This window comes from Pezoporus occidentalis, unplaced genomic scaffold (assembly GCF_034315485.1).
Source record: "Pezoporus occidentalis ecotype Australia unplaced genomic scaffold, CSIRO_AGI_Poc_V1 ctg226, whole genome shotgun sequence".
NCBI lineage: Eukaryota > Metazoa > Chordata > Aves > Psittaciformes > Psittacidae > Pezoporus > Pezoporus occidentalis.
Window position 1 is genome coordinate 938,989 of NW_026914138.1, and position 21,031 is coordinate 960,019.

The window sequence follows — 21,031 nt, forward strand, 5'->3', positions numbered from 1 at the left end:
GGACAGCACAGGAGGAGAAAGAAGAAAGTAGAAGGCATGAATGCTTTCTAGTTTCAAATTAACATCTTCCTGACCAGCACTTTCAACTGATTCCTAATGCCTTTCAACCCACGTTTGGATTATATTTCCTCTCCCCAAGGTTATCGTGCAGATACGCAGCTATGGCGAGCATCCCAAGTGGAGGAACGTCTCCATTTGTGAGCTGTGAAGTGCATTCACTTCCCTTTATTTTCTCCTCCTTCCAGGGTGTAATGGCTTGAGCTTAGCTTTCTGTGTGCTGCAGTGACACAGCTTTACCCCCCTGCATGAGGAAGTGGCTGCTGGATGGAAGTGGCAGTGTTGGCTGGAACAGGCTGGAATTCAGTGGGACATTAGATTAGTTCCTGTCATACGTGCATAGTTCTGTCTGACTCAACTGGGGGCCTGCCAGGGTACTTCAGAAAGGTATTTAAGGGCATGTAGATGTTAGTTTGGAAGGTAATTCAGTTTTATATTATAGTATCGAAGTCCAGATACACATTCTGGGTGAAAAAGCACAAGAGCCAAGGTGTCTGAGGGAGGCATTGTATTCTTGCAAAGACCACAGTGGGTGGGTAGTTCTTGTAACTCAATGCATTATGACCTGCTCAGCTTTTAGAATTTAATTAGTGGCAATATGTTATTGTTAAAGGAATTAAAGCTTTGCCTTGATTAAAAATGGAATTGTGTAATTAAAAGGAAAAGTTTGGTTAACCTTAGCTTTATGCCCAAGCAAGAGGCTGTTATTAACTAATTTCCTCTATCTTTCCCTTTAGGATTGAAGGTTCGGGAGGTGTTCATCAATGTGACGAGACAGCAGGTGGAAGATTTTCATGGCCCAGAGGATTACTGGTGTCAGTGTGTGGCATGGAGCCATCTAGGGACCTCAAAGAGCAGGAAGGCATCTGTCCGCATAGCTTGTGAGTAGAGGAAGCGTTCTGCTATTCCAGGTTTTGTAAGGCATGGAAACAACGCTGTTCTTGTAGGGTTCAGTGTAAATAAGTGCTGCTGGTTTGCCAGCCCTCCCTTGTGAGATGCTGTAGGACTAGCACAGAAAGCATGATGGGGCTTTTCTCTTTTATTTCAGTGTGGATTGATCAGGCTGCATTTACACTCGGCAAATCTGTTTCAGAGATTCTGGTCACAGTGTCACAACAGTGCTGTGTAATAAAAAAGGTTAAAGCCAACAGAAGATCCCCTGGGAAGTGCCCTTTTCCTCCAAGTTGATCACAGGGGTCAAAGAAACATGAAAAAAACACATCAGTGTCTGTATCCTACACTTCCTTTAAAACAAAAAAGGGCAAGAATACATTAGAATCTTCTGTATTTTGTATCTGGGTTTCAGTTTTGAAGCACATCATTGGTTGGCAGGTGAGAGCCTGAAACCATCCTTCTACAGCAGTGCTGCAAGCAGACAATTGGGGAGTTTACTTTCCCCAGGTCTGCTGTGAACTCTTGTCCTTTAAATTAGCAGTTCAGGTCTTTAAAGAACTAGTCCCAGGCAGTGATGGCAATAACCTGCAAAGGGCTGGGAGAAATGCTGCTTGGAAGGAGATGAGGGCGAAGAGGAACATGATGTGGAGGTTCAAGCAAGAAACTGGATGGTAACTTGATCAGATTCCTGATAAATCTTTCTAAAATGATGCCTTTTTAACAGGACACCTTAAAATAAGCCTTGAGATAAGGAGTAGGACAATGTAACAACTCTTTGATTTTATAGATCCCAGATATTTTTGTTGGCTGCTTTAGTTTGAATGTGTAAATATGCGTACGTTCAGGTTTTTATTTTACTGCATTAACTGTCATAACCCTGAACGAGCTAATAATTCCCCTGTATTGCTAAGCTGCAGAGGACTATTAATCTGAATTGAATTTTCATCGACTTTTCTCTGCACTGTGATTTCCCAAACCCATCACATGGCAATATGAGTGAAAATCAGAACGGGCAGAAGCGGGTGGAGCTGTGTGTTGGGACTTTTAAACCCATCACCGTGGCACCAGTTCTTGTGTAAATCCCCATCCCCAGCAGCCTCCCATAACTGCAGGTACCGCATCACCCTTGGCAGGCACCCCAGGGTGCTGCACTGGTCGTGGCTGTACATTTGTCTGAGAGCTGTGCTCCTGCACTGGCCTTTTTTGTGCCACTTTCCATTTCAAAAACATGACTTCAAGGGCAAGAACAGCAGTTCTGGAGTGCGGAGATGATGGGACCTGTTAGGACTCCAGACAGGGAATATGAAGAGTTACCAACTGGTACCCGTCACCAACCCCCATGAGATTCCAGGGCTCACTCTTTCTCAGACCTGTGTCATCCTGTCTGCAGTGAACAACCCCAGCTGTTGATTTGGGGAACAAGTTTCTCCCTTGGGAAATACCCTGTAAAGGACTAGAGACAGGAATGTGTAGGTGCAGGCTGTGGTAGTGTACAGAGCCATAGCATTGATGGCACACGTCATTGCGGTGTGTAGTGTGGTGGGGTCAACTTCTTTCTTTCCTTTCTTCTTTGATCACTGAAGCCTAGAGATTCTGAATTGTGAGTCAAGACCAAAGCATTAAAGCACTTTATATTTCTCTGAAAAAACAGGTAAGTATTTCTTTATGATAGCGTGGAATGCAGAGAAAATGAGAAGATGGATCCTACTCCATTTTTCATGCTAATAAAGGCATTTGTAGGCTCAACTGCATCCTAGCTGTTAATGAATGACTTTTTAAAGAGTACTGGAAGAGATAGTGGTTATCTGTGGGGGAAGAAAATCAACATTAAGAAAGAATCATAAAAAGGATTATACATGCACTGCGTGCATCTTTCTCTAGTGACCGGCTTGCTAAAATAAGTTTTAATGTATTTTGGAATATATATTAAAGTGTAACTGACTCAGAGCCTCTGCATTTAAGGGGGTGTATTTCATGAAGTGTAAGCAATGGAGGAAATTAAATCCGTAAATCCACCTTGTGGAATCTGAGACACTGTTTGAAGAAAATGAGTATGTCTAATGGAAGCATCCTAACTCTCAAAGCACGTGTACCAAGTCACATCCCTTCCTTTTTGTTTTCCTCTCACAGCAGCTTAACTCCACGTATTCATGGGCATGGCTGGGTTAGGCCAGTGTCACTGGGGGCAGGTTTGCTTCATTCTGGTTTGCCCTCGAAGTGCTGTGACCACATCAGTGTGACTCTGAGACAGTACACTCTGTTTCTTATGCTGAATTCCTGGCTGGGCCGTGGCGTCTGAAATGAAGCAATCCTGTAATCAGCCAGTTTGGAACACGTGGAATTGCTCTCAGTCCTTCCCTTCCTTTCCCACAGCTTGCAGTATGTAGGCGAGCTAAACAAATCATCTGGCTTAGGACATTTGATGAAATACCCTGGCACTCATCTCAAGTAGTGTGCACTGGGGAAATTATTTGCCCAGTCTTGGATTCATTGGGTTGATTTAAACAGTGCCCCAGCAATGGCACGTTGTGGTTCTTGCATTTCAGTGCCCTGTTTTGGAAAGGCAATGGCTCAGGAGACAGTGCCCAAGTGGGACCATGGAGTTTGTGGGTTCGAAACCAGATTGTCTCTGCGGTCACACAGAAGTGGTTTCTTAAAGGTGGAGGAATGGAAACACAATCGAAGGTGATGGGATCTCCTTCCTCTGCATCTAGGGAAGAATGAGTAGCTCTCGGTTGCCCTTTGCTTCAGACACACATGGCAAAGCGGTGTTGGGTGGGGAGGAATGGCTTTTGTGTAATGAGTCATTGCATTGAACCCTGCAGATTTACGGAAGAACTTTGAGCAAGATCCCCAAGGGAAGGAGGTTCCCATCGAAGGGATGATCGTCCTGCACTGCCGCCCACCCGAGGGAGTCCCTGCAGCTGAGGTGAGCCTTGGTGCAGCGGCGCTGCAAGGGGAGAGGGAGAAGGGAGGAGGAAGGCAAAACCTCATGGCTTTCAAGGTCTGCTGTTGGTTACTGTGTTCTTCTCTCACAGACTGCTTTAAATAGCAATGGGGTTTATTATATAAGATTTAAAAAGGAATGGCTTTTAATCAGAATTCAGGCATGCTGCTGGGAAAAAAAACTCCTGGGTTTGGTAGTTTTCAAGTGTGAGGCTTACAGACTGAAAACAGATTGTTACTTATTTCATCAAAAAATCCTCTTTTTATTGAAAAATAAAACATAAAAAACCCTCATTCACCCTAAAAATATTATGATAAATTGTTGCTGGAGACAGAAAATCTGCCACAAATAAGAATTGGGGCTTTTTTTTTTTTTCTTTTATGCTGAGCTTTGAACATGCTTTTTGTTGAGAGAACTGCATCCTAGCAGGAAAGTAATGGGGATGCCTTAAAATGATAATAGCCCAGTTATTCTTGGAGGAAGATGTTTTAAGTGGCTTGTGCTTAAAAATCCGCTAGGGAGGCATGCAAAAAGACGATGTGGTGGTTGAAGTGAGCACGGCATCTCCTTGTTCTTACCTGGCAAAGAGCTGACTGGTGGTGGGAGTCCTGAGCCAGTGCTGCCCTGGCAGGACCCAGGGCAGTGTTTAAATCTCTTGGGTCCTTGGGTGAGCTGCGGTGACCACGCTGAGGCTGCAGCCGCAGGGCCAGAGCCGTGAGCAGCCCCAGTAACGCTGTGCTGTGCTGCTGATCACACGCTGCAGCATGCTCACTGGCTTCTTTTGATGGGGGTGAGAAATAGTATCACTCAGAAGGGATTTTTGCCCTTTATCTCCACTGTTGCTGTGGTGTGTTGCAACTGAAGCAACAAAAAAAGCAAGGAAAATAAACTCCAAAGAACAGGAATCCTTTTAGTTAAGGAGAAACATGTTGATCAGATGAAAATAGAAGAGAGGAGACGTGCAGCAAACTGATGTGCAAAAGATACTGAAAATCATGTAGAAGTGGCAAAGGTCAAAAGACAGACGGGTTAGAAATAAGAACGGTGAATAGATGAATTTGTATACAGGCATCTAATGAGCTTTACTCTATCATTCCAATTTCTGATGCCACATTCTCCTGAGCCGTGCCTTACTTTTACTCATTTTAATGGTGTTAGAAAAATGGATACTGCATTGCAGAGAATTGTCAAAATCATTCCAATATATATTGTGGTAACCACGTCTATTCTATAGACAAAGCAAACTTCCAAAGGTGTAATTGCCAAACCATCCTTTGTCTGTGTGGGATTCATTGCCCACGCTCTGCAGAAGGGATGGAAATCGCTGCCTGCAGAGATTCCCCCAAAGCCACCAGTGGGCAACCTCAGCAACCTCTTCCTCACAGACAACGTGAGCTGTTAACCCAGGTTCTGTGAGTGCACATCCCTCCAGAGCGCCAGTGCATCCTGTCTCGCATAAATGTGCTCTCTCTGTGGTAAACATTTCCGTTTTGCTTATTCCTTTAACCCTGGTTCCCCTCCTGCCACAAAACTACAGTAAAATTAGTGACTGTTTCTTCATCAAATGCCCCAAATCAAGTGCAGAATTGTAGGAGAAAGGCTGAAAACAAGCAGTTACAAAGTGAAATGAAGCATCTACTTGACTGCAGAATCTTAGCTGTGGAAATAACCTGACCTGTGGTCCTGGTGCTGTGTGTCAGCCTGGTTTTCCTGAGGAATTCTGCCTTGTCCAGCGCCTTCAAATCCTGGTTGTCTCCCCCTTAGTTCCCTTCTTCTTTCACCCACCACTTCCTTCTCTCTTCAGTTGCCTAATAACACACTCTGTCAAAACCTTGTAGGCTCAAGCACTCCTTGTATCTCTCATTACGCTCTGTTCACGGAAGGGGTGTTCTTTAAAGTGATGAGGATCCCAGTACCTCTGTCAGGAGATGGTAGGACGTTTTCCTGCCCTAACTGCTCTCATAGGCCTGTATGTCAGTTTGATGTTGTTACTAATTCCAAAACCACAGCACTTCAAGGTGAGTTTTCAAATTTAAAACTATAGAGAATCAGTGTGTTTTCTTGAAGATCAAAAGAAACCAGCGATGAGAGGTACAGTTCTACCCAACACATATGGTTTGCTGAACTGGAGAGCACACATTTGACTGTTTTCCAGTTTCTGTACAGTTTAATAGCCAAAAATGTGATTTTTATTGGAATTCAGCCACTTTAGGAAAAAAAATGGTGATTCTCAGTCATCACAGTTTGAATTTTACTGAGAATTTTAGAATGATTTGAACTATGCTGCTTTACACTCCACAATTAAACAGGCTGTGTGTCTTGTATGAAAGTTAGTGAGAAACAGACATTTTAATTGCTTTCTACAGCTCAAAGACTGTAGAGTTCTCAATAAACCCAGATTTACTGATGTTGATTGTAAAATTGTTATTGCTGCTAATACAGCCTCTAAATCTTAACAGGTCATATCTGCTTTGGACAATAAAATTTCACATAAAGGCTCAGAATCAAGGCTGATTCTGTGCTCAGGTAAACAGTCTACTGGAAATAATGCAGTGTCTTTAGAAACTGGGTACCAGGTTCACTGAGTAATAGCTCTGCTCTGCGGCAGTAAGCTTGAGGTTATAAACTCTTGCAGTGTTTTTGAGGTAAAGTCAACCTGCCCTGTTAAATGTGGATGAGGAATAACTGAGCTAGCCAGCAAGTCTTGCTCAGTAATTGTTATGTGGGTACTGAGATGTGTAGAAGGCTTCAAAAACCATTGCTGGCACCAGATCTGTGGTTCTGATCCAGGAATTTATTTCATTAGAGTTTGGATGCAGCCCGAGATGAAAACATAAAGCTGGAAATAACTGCAGACAAAGAAGCTTGTGTTCTGTTTCATTAGATGCAAAATAGATGCTAATTGTGGCATTGTTGGGGTTGGTTTGTTTAATCCGTACTCTGCGTGGACCTGGAAATGCAAACGAAAGCCAAAATGGATAGGAGACTCCAGCCCCTTTCACGTTACCATGCTGATATCTGCCTGAATCCCAGGGGAGGATTCTGATCATTCCATCAAGTGCAGAAGTTCAGGAACAGGAAGGCATTTCCTGTGCTCCCCATAGCCACGGGTTAATCTAGTGATTTATTTCTGACAAAGGCCATGAATGACTGATACAGTCAAAGCTCTAATCTTGCCGTTGCAGTTCAATAAGAGGCAGACACTTTACAACTGGAATGAAACTTCAATTGAGCTCAGTTCTTTATGTGAGCCTGCCCCATTATCAAGAATATAAATCTTCATCTCTGGAATTGTTTTTCTGCAGCTTAAAGGTGCTGAAGATTTCTTAAATCTGAGGATAGAAGCATTAAATGCTCTTGATCTACCCCATAGTTTAATGTGAAAAATCCTGTCATTAGGCCTAGAAGAAGTGAAAAGCAGGGATATTTGTTAGTGAGAGCTGATACCATAGTTTCCTCGGAATTACCAGCAGAGATTGTCTTTCCCATTATTCCTTTCCACACTTCCAGTCTTTCCTCACATGTTTTCACCTCGGTGATTCCAGCCACTGCTGGTTTCCTGGTTTAAAACTGGGTGAGTGGATCTGGGCAGTTCCTGGTAGGGAGAGATGCTTGCTGCTGAATAAATCATCAATTCCCAGGCATATTTATGCTGTTATGTGCCATCAGTGGCAACCCCTTACTGTGCTTTTGTGCAGGAAAAGTGTTTAACCCAGTAGCAGCATCAGGGGTCCACATGTGGGAACTCCTGAGCTGTGCTCAGTCAGCATTTTGGCCTCTGGGTTACCAGTCCTTTGGTTTTACAATGCATTTTTGGGGTGGGATGACACAGCTCATACAGCAACCAAGAGCAAACCTCACAGAGAGGTTCTCTAAAGAGAATTCCTCTAGATCAAGTTTAGTTTTGTTGGGAGCAATTTCTGTTCCCACCATCTGTTCCAGGATGAGTAAGGCTTCCGTATCTCATCACCAGATTGTTTGATATACCCGTTAATTTCTGCACACAATATGTATATAAAGAAGTTAGGAGAACATAGATTTAAGGTTTGGAGCTGTAGTTTAAATGCATCTGAACTGTGTATGGCTTAGTGCTTGGCTTGGATAAATTAATTTCCTGATAATGGTAGCTCATGTGACATGGTCAGTGCTTTGTGTGCTTATATTGTTCAGCTTTAGTAAATAGTCTTTAAACTGAATAACACATTAGCAAAAGCAAATGATCAGGGAGGATAACAAATAAAGAACAGCAATATTCTAACTCGGCTTTAATGTTATACAAGCATGATTCAGGAGCACCAAATCCTGCTGAGGCAAGCACTGATTTTAATGCTGCTTTGAAATGCACTGTACTGTCTTGATTCATTTAGCAGCAAATTTCAGTTGCTTGTGTCAGCTGGGTCCGAAGTAAAAGACATAGAAAGGAGCATCTCTCTCAATCTGCATTCTCTTTCTGAGAATTTGATTACACTCTTTATGGCGCCAGTGTCCATTTTGTGTGCATGAAATACTATTGAATGTGCCTGATTTTACCAATAATAAAACCTTATGTGGCAACAGCAGTAGAAAATTGAGTGGCTGAGGTTTACCCCATTGGTTTACCCTTTCATATAGTTCTGACAGCCTTAGCAAGTCATGAAACCATTCTGAATCGTGTATGGGCAGGATAGGCACCTACCCCTGAACGTGGTAATAACGCACACCATCTCCTGAGCTCCCAGGACCTGCTGCCTTTCAGGTTATGTGCAGGTCCAGGTCTGCTGTCTTGAGTCACGCCATAGCACACCCTGTGTTTCAGTTTCTGCAGCCTTTGTTAGCAGGTTTCGTGTCTCCAGTTTCTCTCTGTGAAGAAAGGAACGTGAGAAGATCCCGCACATCTCTGCTTTGGGAGGTTGCTGAGGGTATGGGACATTCAGGGTGCATTTGCCACAGCAGCAAGACAGCAAGAAAACCCAAATGCTGACACTAAACAGACTGGAAAGAGGTTTTAAATCCTCTTCTCATGCATTCACATGGCAAGCAAAAGAGAGCTGGTGAGCAGCTGTGCTTGCAGACATCAGCACCCAGCCCAAATAAATGCAGATTTTATGAGTTAAACATCAAAATAAAAAAGAAAATCCAGCATTTAAGTAGAGTATCTGATAATCCCCTGCTGTGGCAAATGCTGATTTAAATATAACAGAGTCCCTGCTGGCACAGGTTTGATGGGACCAGAGCCATTTCTTTCTCTCTGGTGCAGAGCTGGCCTAGGGAAGAGGCAGTTCTGGCTTCCAGTCCCACAACAGATTCTCCCCGTAGATAAGTTTATTAATTGTGTGTTAACAGAGGCTTCGTTCAGCTTGGAGTGTTTGCAGGGAGGCAGTTGTGGTGTAGTGTAGGAGTCAGCCAAGCTCTTCTCAGTCCCCGTCTGCTGGTTGTTGTTGTCGTCAGGCTGCCAGGTGGGTACCGTGGGCTTGGATCTCCGGGCATGCTGCTTGTATTGCTGAGACAGATATCAGAGGAAGTATTCCTGCTTCTTTCCTGCATGGTGAAAATGAGAGGAGAGGGAGGGCTGAGTTCTCCTCTCAGACAATGCATAGTTGAGTATCGGGTTTGCCAGAGGAACGTCTTCAGCCTCGCTACTGTCGATCATCTGCATCTCTTCACAAGACCAACCTTGCTCACTGTGTGCAGCCTGTTGTTTGGGGAGCAGTTTGAAGAAATTTGTGAAGGGAAGAATGGCTTCTCGCTATTAAAAAGACATTTTTAAAGCATTGTATTTGACAGTGGCATAATACATGATGCGTTTTGTCAAGCTGCATGATCTGCCAGCCTGAGCAGCAGTAGCCTTCCTTCACACGCGAACATCTGTTACTAGAAGGAAACCTTTACTGCAGCTTTAGTGAATTCAGGGTCTGGTACAGAGCAGCTGAGGTACTACGTGCCCATTCAGGTACTGTGGGACATTGGGCTAGTGCATGGCTACACACCAGGCTCCCTGAGCATCAGGTAGCCCATCAGCTCATCTCCCAAACTACATCAGATGCATCTGCAGACTCCTGCCCTGGTGAGCAGCCCACCCCACATGACTCAGCTTCTATTCAAAGTGCATCGTGTTACTGAGGTGAAATGCTTCTCATGCTTGGCGTGTATTAGGTTTTCCCAGTGCACAGTGCTGTGTGTTTTGTGCTGCTTTGTTGGTGGTGTGTAAGTTTAGTTTATTACTTTGTGCCATTCCTAGGAAGACACAGAAGTTTTCATGGTGCGCTCCTTCATCTCGCACCGAGCAAGTACTGCACTGGTTTTAGATGATTTTTAGAGCATAACCTCAACCTATAGCCTTGCATAAAACATCCTCTGCATTCAGCCAGGCTCTTAAGTTCTGTGTCTGGCTTATAAATGGCTACAGTTCAGCCTTGAAAATGTAGCATGAAGACTGGCTGGAGCAAGTGAGGCAGAGCTTAGCCTATTTTAAAGAGCAGAACGTGCTGCCTAGTGCCTAGCAGAGTCCAGCAGTCTCTGTTCACTTCCCCATCCCTGCCTCTCAAGTTCCCTGGCATTTCCTCTTCATTCATCCCAATCCTGGAAAAAGGTTTATCAAGAGGCATTTGTGCAGTCTGTCTTGGGACCAGTAGTAATATGCTGAGCTCAGAGCTTCAGTGTGTGGCTCAGTCGATAAGTGCTATAGATGGATTTTGCTTTCTGTTCATGGAATTCCGATGGTTTTGAGGTGGTGCTTCATTTTCTACAGTACAATTTATAAGACCTCTTGTTTCTTCTCTTGGTCATCATCTCAAGTGAATTTCTTGACGTTCTTTCGTTGCTTCTTCTCAGCTGTCCTTTTAGTCTTTCTTTAAGTAGTTTCTCTCTAGTCTGCATTCTCTGGTTTATGGAAACTCTTCTTTTTTTGGTAGTAATGGTGGAGGACACAAGAAACAGATCCTCCTTTTTGCTGTCTTTCACAAGCTTGCTGCTCCTTGTGTGTGTGCTGAACGTTAGCATTTTCAGGCTCCCCTCCAGTCTGTTTTAATACTTTCTTCTGCATCCTTCAGCATTTCAGTAATTCTTCTCTAAAGCACATAGTCTTTGAGGTCCTTCTTCTGTTCAGCATCAAGCTGGCTTTCCTGGTGCTCCTGTGTGTGTGAAACAGCGTTTGCATGGTCTGGATTGCCTGGCTTTGTTCTTGATGCCATGTAGAGTCTGCTTACAGGCATTTTAGATGCTACAGAATCATGTAAGACTCTGTAACCCTTTCCGTGTAGGTTCACAAAGGTGTTTAAAGGAGCTGAAGACACCTGGGGCCCCGGACCAGCCAGGCTCTGTCACCAGCCACTTCTTACAAATCTCAGCTTTAAATCGATACACAAAGTGCAAAGCAGTGGGGATGCAAGCTGCGAGTTCTAAGTGGGTATTAAGCCCTCATCCTTGAGAAATACATGTTGTACAGCTATTTCCTATGTATTACAGCCCTGCCATTAACATGATAGAGTGCCGTTCATACCTATTACCTTGACTATATATAGCAACTTTGGTAAGATTTCACATCCATAACGCTGGCAGGTTGGTAACCCTCATCATGCCTTAGTGTTTTCCTGTACTCTTGCCAAAGGGTATTTTTCTTTCTCAAGAACATACTGAGCACTGCAGTCACTGCCTCTCGGTGACACAATCATTTACTTTTGGAGTGAAGCAGTGAAGAATGCAGACAACTTGATTCTGTCATTTCATGCAGCTCTGTACCAGCTTAGGGGAAGCACTTGGAATCGATGCGACTGATAGATCCGGGTGGCTTGTGAGAGGCTCAGCAAACAGAATAAATTAGAGCATCCTTTCTAGTTCACTGATGGTAATTCCTTCTTACTGTCTGGTCCTGGGTAGTCGTGGTGTTGTGCTCTGTGACTTGTCAGACAGGTCTTGAACTGTAACCTGGAAAATACTCAGTCAATATTCATTTAATTAAATTTAGGATAATCTGTCCTGCATGTTCTATCTTATTAGGGCCTCGGACAGTAAAATATTAATTGGTTTTGGTACAGGAGCAAATAAATTGCTTGCTTTTGTACCTAGTAATCCTTTTAGACAGGTGGTGTGGTATAGTGGAGGCGTATTACTCCTGACTCCTCCATCAGTGACAAAAGGGTTTTAAATGTCTCAAGCTGTCATAGGTTGCCCCTGTTTAAATTAGTGGACTTGATAACCAGGTTTTAAATGCGTCTTTAATTGGACAGTAAGCTTCTGTATTCTGTTCTGAAATTCACCATCAGGAGGAGCTTCTATCATCCTCTGGAGACCTGTGTTTAATGGGAACTTAGTATGGCTTAATTTTGAAGATGGGTGATAATGCTGTAGAATGGATTAGCTCAGGGGGAGCAATTCCCAACCAGAAACGCTTGATGAGTAACAGAGTTGAAGTCAGTTGTGATGCATGAGGTGCAAATCCGAGCAGAACTTGACCTTAAAATTCATCCTAAATCTCTGAATACTCTCTGAGACTAAATCTCTAGATGAGACTAACTCATAGTCGAGCCTCAGGAGCAACCTGCAGCTCTTTCCACTGCTCCTGCTGCTTTTGTTTATGGGTGGGTTGGTTTGGTACTAAAAGGGCAGCTGTTGTGCTAAACTGTTCCTGACGAGTGTAAACTCGTGTGGAGTGCCCTACAGAGGTTTGTGCAATACTCTCACATATCTTTATCATTTAATACGTGCCTATAGTCAAGTTCTAAACGCGCTGTATCCAGCGCTTCTCTTCAACACAGATTTTGGCATTTTAATGGACTGTTGTGGATGTTCCAGGGAATATCTGCGTGAGTTCTGATGGTTTGTTTACCACTATAGCTTTTACTGGAAATGGAAAATCATTCCTCTTCTGGGCAGTACGTATTCCATTGCAAACACATCAACAAAATGTGAAACCCACATAAAATTCAAAAGCTGCAAGGATTCCAAAAGTAGTGAGAGTCATTGCTGCCTGTTTTACATAGGCTTGTGTATTTATGGGACTTGTACACATACAGTAAATGTAGTATGGCAGGATAATGGTATTGTCGTAAAATACTATGACAAAAAAGGCTGGTGAATTATAGACTTCAATGAGTCTTGTTTCTAGTTATGGAAAACAGAGTATGATTGCTAAATGCAAACAGCATGCATTTTATACGGTTAGTTATAGATCTTGGGTCTTGTGCCTGGAATATCAATATTTGCTTTACTTTTAGGGTATGTTAGTTACAAATACAATAAATGTGTTCCATTTTTCACTGAAGACATCTCACTTTCAAGATTGAGGTCTCAGATATGCGCAATCTGTTCAATTATTATTTATCTGCACAGAAGCTCTTCCTATAAACTGGTTTTACTTTGAACTGCTGCAGCCAGCATTCACGTATTTCAAATCATAAAGTTATGGGAAGCTGTAAGAAATCTGACAGTTAACTTCGACGTGATAAAATTAGGTGATGTTCCATTTGGAACAGTGAAATCAGTTCCTTTTGCTCTGTGAAGGAACTATGCCAATTCTTAACTCTCACTGTTAGTGATGAAAAGCAGGGTTTGGCATTTCAGAACCCCTTGCTCTTTCTCCATAGTTGGTTGGAGGTCTCTGTGGGCTGGAATCTTGTCTAACATTCAGATCTTCAGCCTGCTACTGCAGCATTGCTCCAAACTCTTAATGAGCAGTATTGTCATATTCCATATCTTACATATTGCCATATTACATATATTAATATGCTCTCAATGAGCCTATTGGTCATATTACAAATCCAAGTATTATGGTAGCTGCTAATGTCTCCAAACAGGCACCTTCACCTTGACATAGCCCAGGCCGTGTTGTGGTGGTTACCAGATCAGACATAAAGGTATTACAATGATTAATAAGGTCTTCTGAGGTACTACAGAAGACTGCTGTCTTACAGCAGGGCAGATGTAACCTTCAGGTCATTCAGGTGGCAGCCAGCTGACAGATGTAAGGACCTGTTTGAATTGGTATGTGTGCAGTATTGCTTTTTTTGAATTAGACCTTTATAATACTGAGATTTCAGGGGTATAAAAGAGTCCTTTATTCTAGAAAAGCAACGTTTTCATGACAGTTTATATATACATACGTTATGTGGATGTTCAGAGTTGTGCAAATACCTAACGTAGGAGAGTTCTCTCTGTTGAATTGTGCAGAAGATCAGTTTTGGCATAAGGCAGTAAAGAGTTATGAAGTACAGATATCGCTTTGGACGTCACTGCACACATGAGTGGAAGAAGCATTTCCAGAGTCAAGCCACGCTGTGTGCTTGAACAGGGATTTTTCATAGACTTAATTGTCTAAGTGTGTCCTTGGGGAGTGAAGGTTCTGGTAACTGCAGCACCACTTGCAGGCTGATAACTAATTATTCACTGAGCTGGGGAAAGAGGGGTTTCTTGTGGCTATCTACATCATTACTGCTTTTTCCAGGTTGAGCAAAGAGGGAGAAATGGGCAGGTATTGTGGGCAACACAGGGTGTGTTGGTATGGACTGATCAGATTAAGACCATGATAGTCTAATAATATGTAGGGCTTACATATAAAACATCTGCCCAATTAAAGCCTTTTTGTTTAAGCCTGTGACTGCTCCATGGACAGCACAAATCCAGAATCAAGATTGAGTTTATTTTCTTTTATATGCTGTTTTGTCTTTGTTCACATCTGGTATTCACTCCTTGCCCTTCATCACTGTCTTTGAGAGAAACCTCTGCTTCAGTGTTACCTTTCTGTCTTTTCTCCTACAGTATTTCATCTTCAGTGCTCTGGTTGTTTTTTTTACTCAGCCTAGATCGTGGATTAGGAATTGCAACAGGAGTTGTGATACACACAGTACAGAGCCTGCAGTAATACTCTGTAGAGGTTCAAACAAAGGACAGGTTTCAAAGGCAGAAAAGGCTTGTGATTATCAGTGCTTGTAAAAACCACTTTAATGCTATTGCTCAATATGCTGAAATAAAAAGGCTTAGATTTCACAGTTATTCTGTGTAAATGGGGAATAAAGAGGACATTGCTCTGCACAGAACTGGTAGTCTTTTAAATACATTATGGATGTTTTACTGGGTTAGCTGTATGTATTTCCAGGGAGCAGCACATTACAGAAATTGGAGTATCTGGTTGTACAAGGTAGGTTAATGCTTTGGGGTTTTTTCTGTTTATTCATTACAATCACATTTGGTTTTAATGCTGTTGCTAAGCTGCCTAACGCTGCGCTGGATGTGTTTTGGATGTTCTTTTTGGTCACTGGCAACTCCCAAATGCTGTGGAGAGCCCATGTTGTTAATGCAGTTCTTTTTTTCCTAATGTTTGTCCTTGTTTCCACCACAGACAGCTAGGGAGCAAACAAACACCCCTTTGAAAAGACACTTGAATGAGCAAAGGGGGTCAGCCAGGTGTGCTGCAGGAGGTACTGAGCCTCTGCACATCATAAGGTGCTTAAAGATGTTGAGTGTCTCATTGTTCTAAAGTGTGGTGCTCCCAAAGTGAGGTGGGCATTTAAAACAATGCCTTCTGAGTACTTGAGTCAAGAGGAGTTTCTGAGAGGGTTTTTGTAGGGATGCCCCGAGCATTTGCCATTGTTCAGTGTTGCTGCCCATTGTTGAAGCTCCTCAGAGAAGATCTGTCAGTCTCCTCAGCCTCATCCACAAAATGCATCTCATTATATGAGAGCAATCTCAGGGAGTCACAGATAACTAAGATCTGCACAAACCCCATTTATTTGGACTCCCTGTGTGTGTGGCATTAAGAGTTGTTCTCATTCTATAATACAGCTGCCACCTAGATTGAGTGTTCACTCCCGTGCCTAAGCTGTAGTCTGTTTGACTGGAGTGGTTGTTCCTCACTGGGGTGTCTGCTGGCCAGAAGAAATCCCCAGTGTACCAGTACCAACCCTGCTCTGATACATCTTTATTACTTAGTGGGAAGTGGGAAGAGAATTAACTTCCAGGTGAGCATGTTTTATGATTTCTCTTAGAAATCAAGCTCAGAGGTATGTAGCATGGTTTGAACTCAGGTACTTCACCAGGAATACCCAGAACTCTCCCAGGCTGAGCAGAGAGCTGTTTCTTTAGCTAGAAGCCCCCACAGCCTCTGCATTCCCATTTGGACCAGCACCGGAGAGAGGAGACACACTGACCCTGTGTTTGCCTTCCTGGCATGCAGTGTGAGATCATACCCCTCTCTGTTGTTCTGCCACTGCACTGACTGAATGTGTTAAATCCGTCACTTCATTTTTTGACCTGATCTTTTTAGACCTGTACCAATTATTTGAAACGGGGGCATGGGTCAGCTCTCAGCGCCTCTCCAGGTGCCTCTTTGGCTGATTTTGTACATTTTGCAGCTATTGGAAGCATCTTAGTCCCTGCACATAGACCTTATATTTGGAAAACCCCCTTGGCTGTTGTCTCCAGATGAGTGTATGCTGGGTTTCATGCAGGCAGCTGAAAAGGAGGGGAAACAAAACAGGTAACTTTGTAGTTCTCCTGCATGGATAATTCCTTTGTATGAAGACGTGCTTTGGAGCTTTTCTTCTTTTGATGCACAGTTTTGCAGTGGCATGTATTTTTCTGGTACTATTTTCAGAAGTGTTCTTACCGTTGAAGGCTTGAACATGAAAGGAGAAGTTATAAAACCTTATCATTATGTTTGTAATTATAAATAATGAAAGTAATTGCGTGAAGGAGTCCTACAAGGATTTGGAAGCTTTGCTGGTAAGAGCAAACAGGTAATTGGAGGCTTTCTCAGTGCTGGCCTCTTGTTCTGCCAGCAGCAGCTCCGACTGCTGCGGTCACTTAACTGTGGCTTGGTGTTTCTGTTGCTGATTCCTGAAGGCTGGATCTGCAGCACGTTTCAGCCTTCTCCTCGTGCTCCTTATTTGTACTCTTAGTTTTAAATTACCATAAGCTTTCTGGGATGAGTTTCTTATCTCTAAGAATTAGGGGTAATCGTGATCTCGCCTATCAGAAGCGTGTTAGCAAAGCACTGTAAACATTCCCAATAATCTTCTCTAAAACTGTTGGGTTTCAGTGTCAACGGCAATTAGAATTACTTTCCAAACACCCGTGCATTGCAAAACAAATGCAACCACCCTATGAGCACCATCCCTGGGGCCTTTAGCTGTTTGTGTCTCTCTAACCATCCTAATTCACCATAATGAGGAACATGTACTGTGCCACGCGTACTTTTAAACAAGTTCTGTGCATTACTAAATATACTTAGATTTGAGTTGCTTGGGGAAAAAGAAAAGCTCTGGATGAGTCTCATCTGCTCACTGGTGCTGCTGAGCTTTATAGTCAAGGGATTAGGAGCTGAGTTTCTGCTCGATCATTGATTTCTGCTTACTCTACAGTCGTTGAAGTCCTTTGTGTGCACTCCCCCACTGGAAAACTACTGTGGAAGCCATGTAATGACCTTTGGGTTTATTAATGCTGATTCATTCATAATCTTTGCACCAGGGTAAAAACCAGCATTCCAATTAATGTGAGATACTTACTCCTCCAGAAATAGCAGGGGGGATCTGATGATACCTTCACCAATCAGACAATGTACCATTAGCAATGGCATGTTTAGCAGTGTGTCTTTATAACAGTGTTCTAAAATAGCATGTCTGAGTCAAGTCCTTGCCCACCTTTAGTGTTACAAATTGAGATATACATACAGGCTGTAACCTTTCCCATTATAGTTATTCAGAAGCATATTTGAATTGCATTTTGACTCACCCCCTCCCATGCCAGCCTTGATTCTCCTCTGGATTTTTCAGCAATAGGAATTTTTGGCTGTGTTTTTTAAAGCACACAAAAATATTCACTTTGCTCTGAACTGGATGTAGCTCAGAGCATGAACCGTGGTATAAGGAGTGCCATGGGTGCGAATCATCCCTCCTGCCTCCCCTTGCTGTTGGAGCTTCATGGAGCAAATACACTGGCTGCATACCACGTACAGTGCAACAATAGGAGAGAAACTGAGCATAAGCAGCAAGCAGCCCTGGGCTCTCAGGTGATCCAACAACTGAGCGCATCTCTTCCAAAGGAAGATTCCTGTGCTGTTTTCCACAGTACAACCAACAAAAGCCTGGGCTGACTGATGACTGAGTCAGTGTGTCAGATTTATGTAATGAGATTATACATTCAATCTAATGAAGGAAAAATATGCTTACCAGAACGGTGTGACAGCGCCGTGATTAAACGATCGGGTACCAGTATTCCCTCAGTGGATTAATTTAAACAGAGGCAGCAGGTACAGCTGACCTGCTTCTGGTGTGCTGCTAGCGATAAGTTCCGAGCAGGGAAGATTAATGAGTTCTGATTGGGTTGATAAAATAACTGTGGGATCATAAAGGTAGATATGAATGGTTTGTACCCAGCAAAGTGGCCTTTGGTTTTTATTAATCTCCCGCAATGATTTATGCTGGTGGAGGCTTCTCCTACTTCTTTGTTTGAGTCTGAGGGTAGAAAGCAAAACAGAAGTGTAACAAAGACATGCTGCCATCTTAATGCATGGCTGTAATCAAATCATCCAAACTCCAGCAGTGAGGAAAGTTTCTCCAGCTCAGACACACCTGAAGTTTTAGAAACAGGAGGCTCCTGCTAGATCTGAAAGGAACTGAAAGGGATGTGTCTTGCTCTCTTCCACTAAAAGCCATGTTTCATAAGGCTCTTAAAGACTGTGGGATATGGGACCTAAATCAATGTAGAAAGAACTCTTTCTAGCCAGAGGCCTGAGCTGATGAGTATGGGGAGAATATTCATACAAACAAACGTCAGCATCGTGATCCAGCCTCCTTCAGCCTGCTCCAGAGGCAGTGGAGAACGTGTCAGCAGCGTGACATACCTGCTGCTAACCATGGTGTGGAGGAGAATATTGCAAACAGTTTCTATGGAAAGAAACTCTCTGTAGAAAGGAATCAGCTTCAGACGTGATTTCTTGCTCCGGTTGGGGTGGGGGAGAGGGAAGCTTTCACCTAGAAATGTCTGAGTTTTACAAGTTCTCAGCTGGTTCTTTCCTTCTTTTTTAATGCAAAGTCAGGGAAAATACAGCACTGCCCAGTTCCTTTGAATATAGAAGTGTTAGTTTTGTTCTTTGGGAGCCAAGAGCTCAAGTAGAGATGCCTTCTGTATTATTTGCATTGAATAAATTTAGTACCTTCATGGGCAACTACAGAAATGGCATTGGAATCAACATCAGCAACCTTAAACACATATAGGTACAGTCTTAAACAGATATAGGTATTTTTAACAGCTTCACACTAAATAGTTTTTTTGATAGTATTTATTAGGAGATGGAGGGTTCTGAGCCTCGCTAATGGTAGCCGTTGTAAGGCAGTGGGCACCTTCAGCAGGCAGGTGTCTGGAGGAAAGGAAGTGTGAGAAGAAGGAAATGAGAACAAAGAAAGGATGAGGAATGTGTGAGGCTATCATGAACAGTGGAGTGGGCTCAGAGGATGTTGAGGATGTGTTTGCTGCTTTCTCCATCTGAAAGAGAGCATATTTAAACCCTGTATGTTGTCCGTGCGATAGAAACATTTGTGCTGCCATAAGTCAGGTGTTGACCTTTCCCATCTCAAAATCCTGGAGCATTTATCTTGCATCGCGAGAGCAATTGATTCTCTCCTCAAGAGAAGCTGACATTCTGACTATATTGTCTTTGATGTATATGTACTCTGTTTATTGACCACATGAGAAAGCCAGATGTTTAGGCTGAGAAAGTTCGGGCTGCTCAGCCTGGAGAAGAGAAAGCTGTGTGGAGACCTCATAGCAGCCTTCCAGTATCTGAAGGGGGCCTATAGGGATGGTGGGGAGGGACTCTTCATTAGGGACTGTAGTGACAGGACAAGGGCTGATGGGTTCAAACTTAAACAGGGGAAGCTGAGGTTAGATATAAGGAGGAAATTCTTTCCTGTTAGGGTGGTGAGGCACTGGAATGGGTTGCCCAGGGAGGTTGTGAATGCTCCATCCCTGGCGGTGTTCAAGGCCAGGTTGGAAGAGGCCTTGGGTGAGATGGTTTAGTGTGAGGTGTCCCTGCCCATGGCAGGGGGGTTGGAACTGGATGATCTTAGGGTCCTTTCCAACCCTAACTATTCTATGATTCTATGTTGTATTTAAGGGGCAGTATAGTATAATCTAAAAGCAGGAGTACCAACGTCTTCTGTCTTCTGACCCACCAAATTTATCATGTGTGCCAACAAGACCTTTGTGTTGTGGTGTTCCTGTTGGGTGTTAAATCTCAGTGACTGGGCTCAAAAGCAGTTGAGGTTTTGGGGCCTAACATTCTCTTCCCACAAAAGCTATAAAATGGGCAGAGCTTTAAGGGAACCACAGCAACCTTTGCCCAAGCTTTTCTATAGTCTAACTCAGCCCTGCCTCCATCAATGTTCTCATGGGTAGCCACAAGTCCCCAAAGTGTTTGAATCCTCTGCATGGTGATGGAGGGTGTCTGTCTATAGTGTCTGTGTGGACACACACACAAAAGGGACTGACATATGTGTGTTCTTTATTTTACACATGCTAAACGCAGCGAGACTCCATCACCTGCAGCAGCTCAAGCAGCAGTTGTGCTGCTGCCGTGGGGAGCTGATGGGCCGTTTCAGTATTGGATACAGCAGAGAGAAATGTGGATGATTTAGGATTAGCTTTATTTTTACAGCAAAACCAGAGTTCACTAACTCCCATTGTAATCTGCCTGGGCTGTGGTGTATTTAACTGATTTCACGTTGATAATGCTGGGCTTTGATAATTGCTTTCTGTAATTGGAACAAATTTAGATTATGCTAATTCATCTACTGCCAGCCAGTCTGTAGCAGCAGAGTTAATCCATACCTGCCCCTGCATTTCTTGTCTACATCATTATGTGATTAGCCTTTGGTAGAAATTGATGGGGGTATTTTAATTCTGAGCAGATTTAATTTCGGGGGGGGGAAATCAGATGTCTTTATATAAACTTGTGGCATATTATAGCAGGTTTTGAACTAAGCCTGGTTCAAGATGGAAACATTTCAGATCTTCAGACAGCCTAATTCTTAAAAAGAAATGTATTTAATTGCGTTACAAGCAACTGTGTGACCTCTGCTGATGAGGAAGCTGGAGGAGTGAAATGCTGATGAGGTTTGAGTCTCCTCCTCAGGCCCTGCAGGGTGGCAGCTCAGAACACCGTGC

The 21,031-nt window shown here is 43.3% G+C and overlaps 1 protein-coding gene across 4 annotated transcripts in view; it reads left to right on the forward strand.

Annotated features, from left to right (window-relative positions):
* The window catches only part of UNC5D (unc-5 netrin receptor D), a 133,173-nt gene that overhangs the window by 79,657 nt on the left and 32,485 nt on the right, over window positions 1–21,031 (forward strand). For all 4 annotated transcript variants that reach the window (XM_062621005.1, XM_062621004.1, XM_062621006.1 and 1 more), the window contains exons 3-4: window positions 795–938; window positions 3,777–3,880. In XM_062621005.1, the coding sequence (XP_062476989.1) occupies window positions 795–938; window positions 3,777–3,880 (248 nt within the window). The remainder of the gene's footprint in view (window positions 1–794; window positions 939–3,776; window positions 3,881–21,031) is intronic.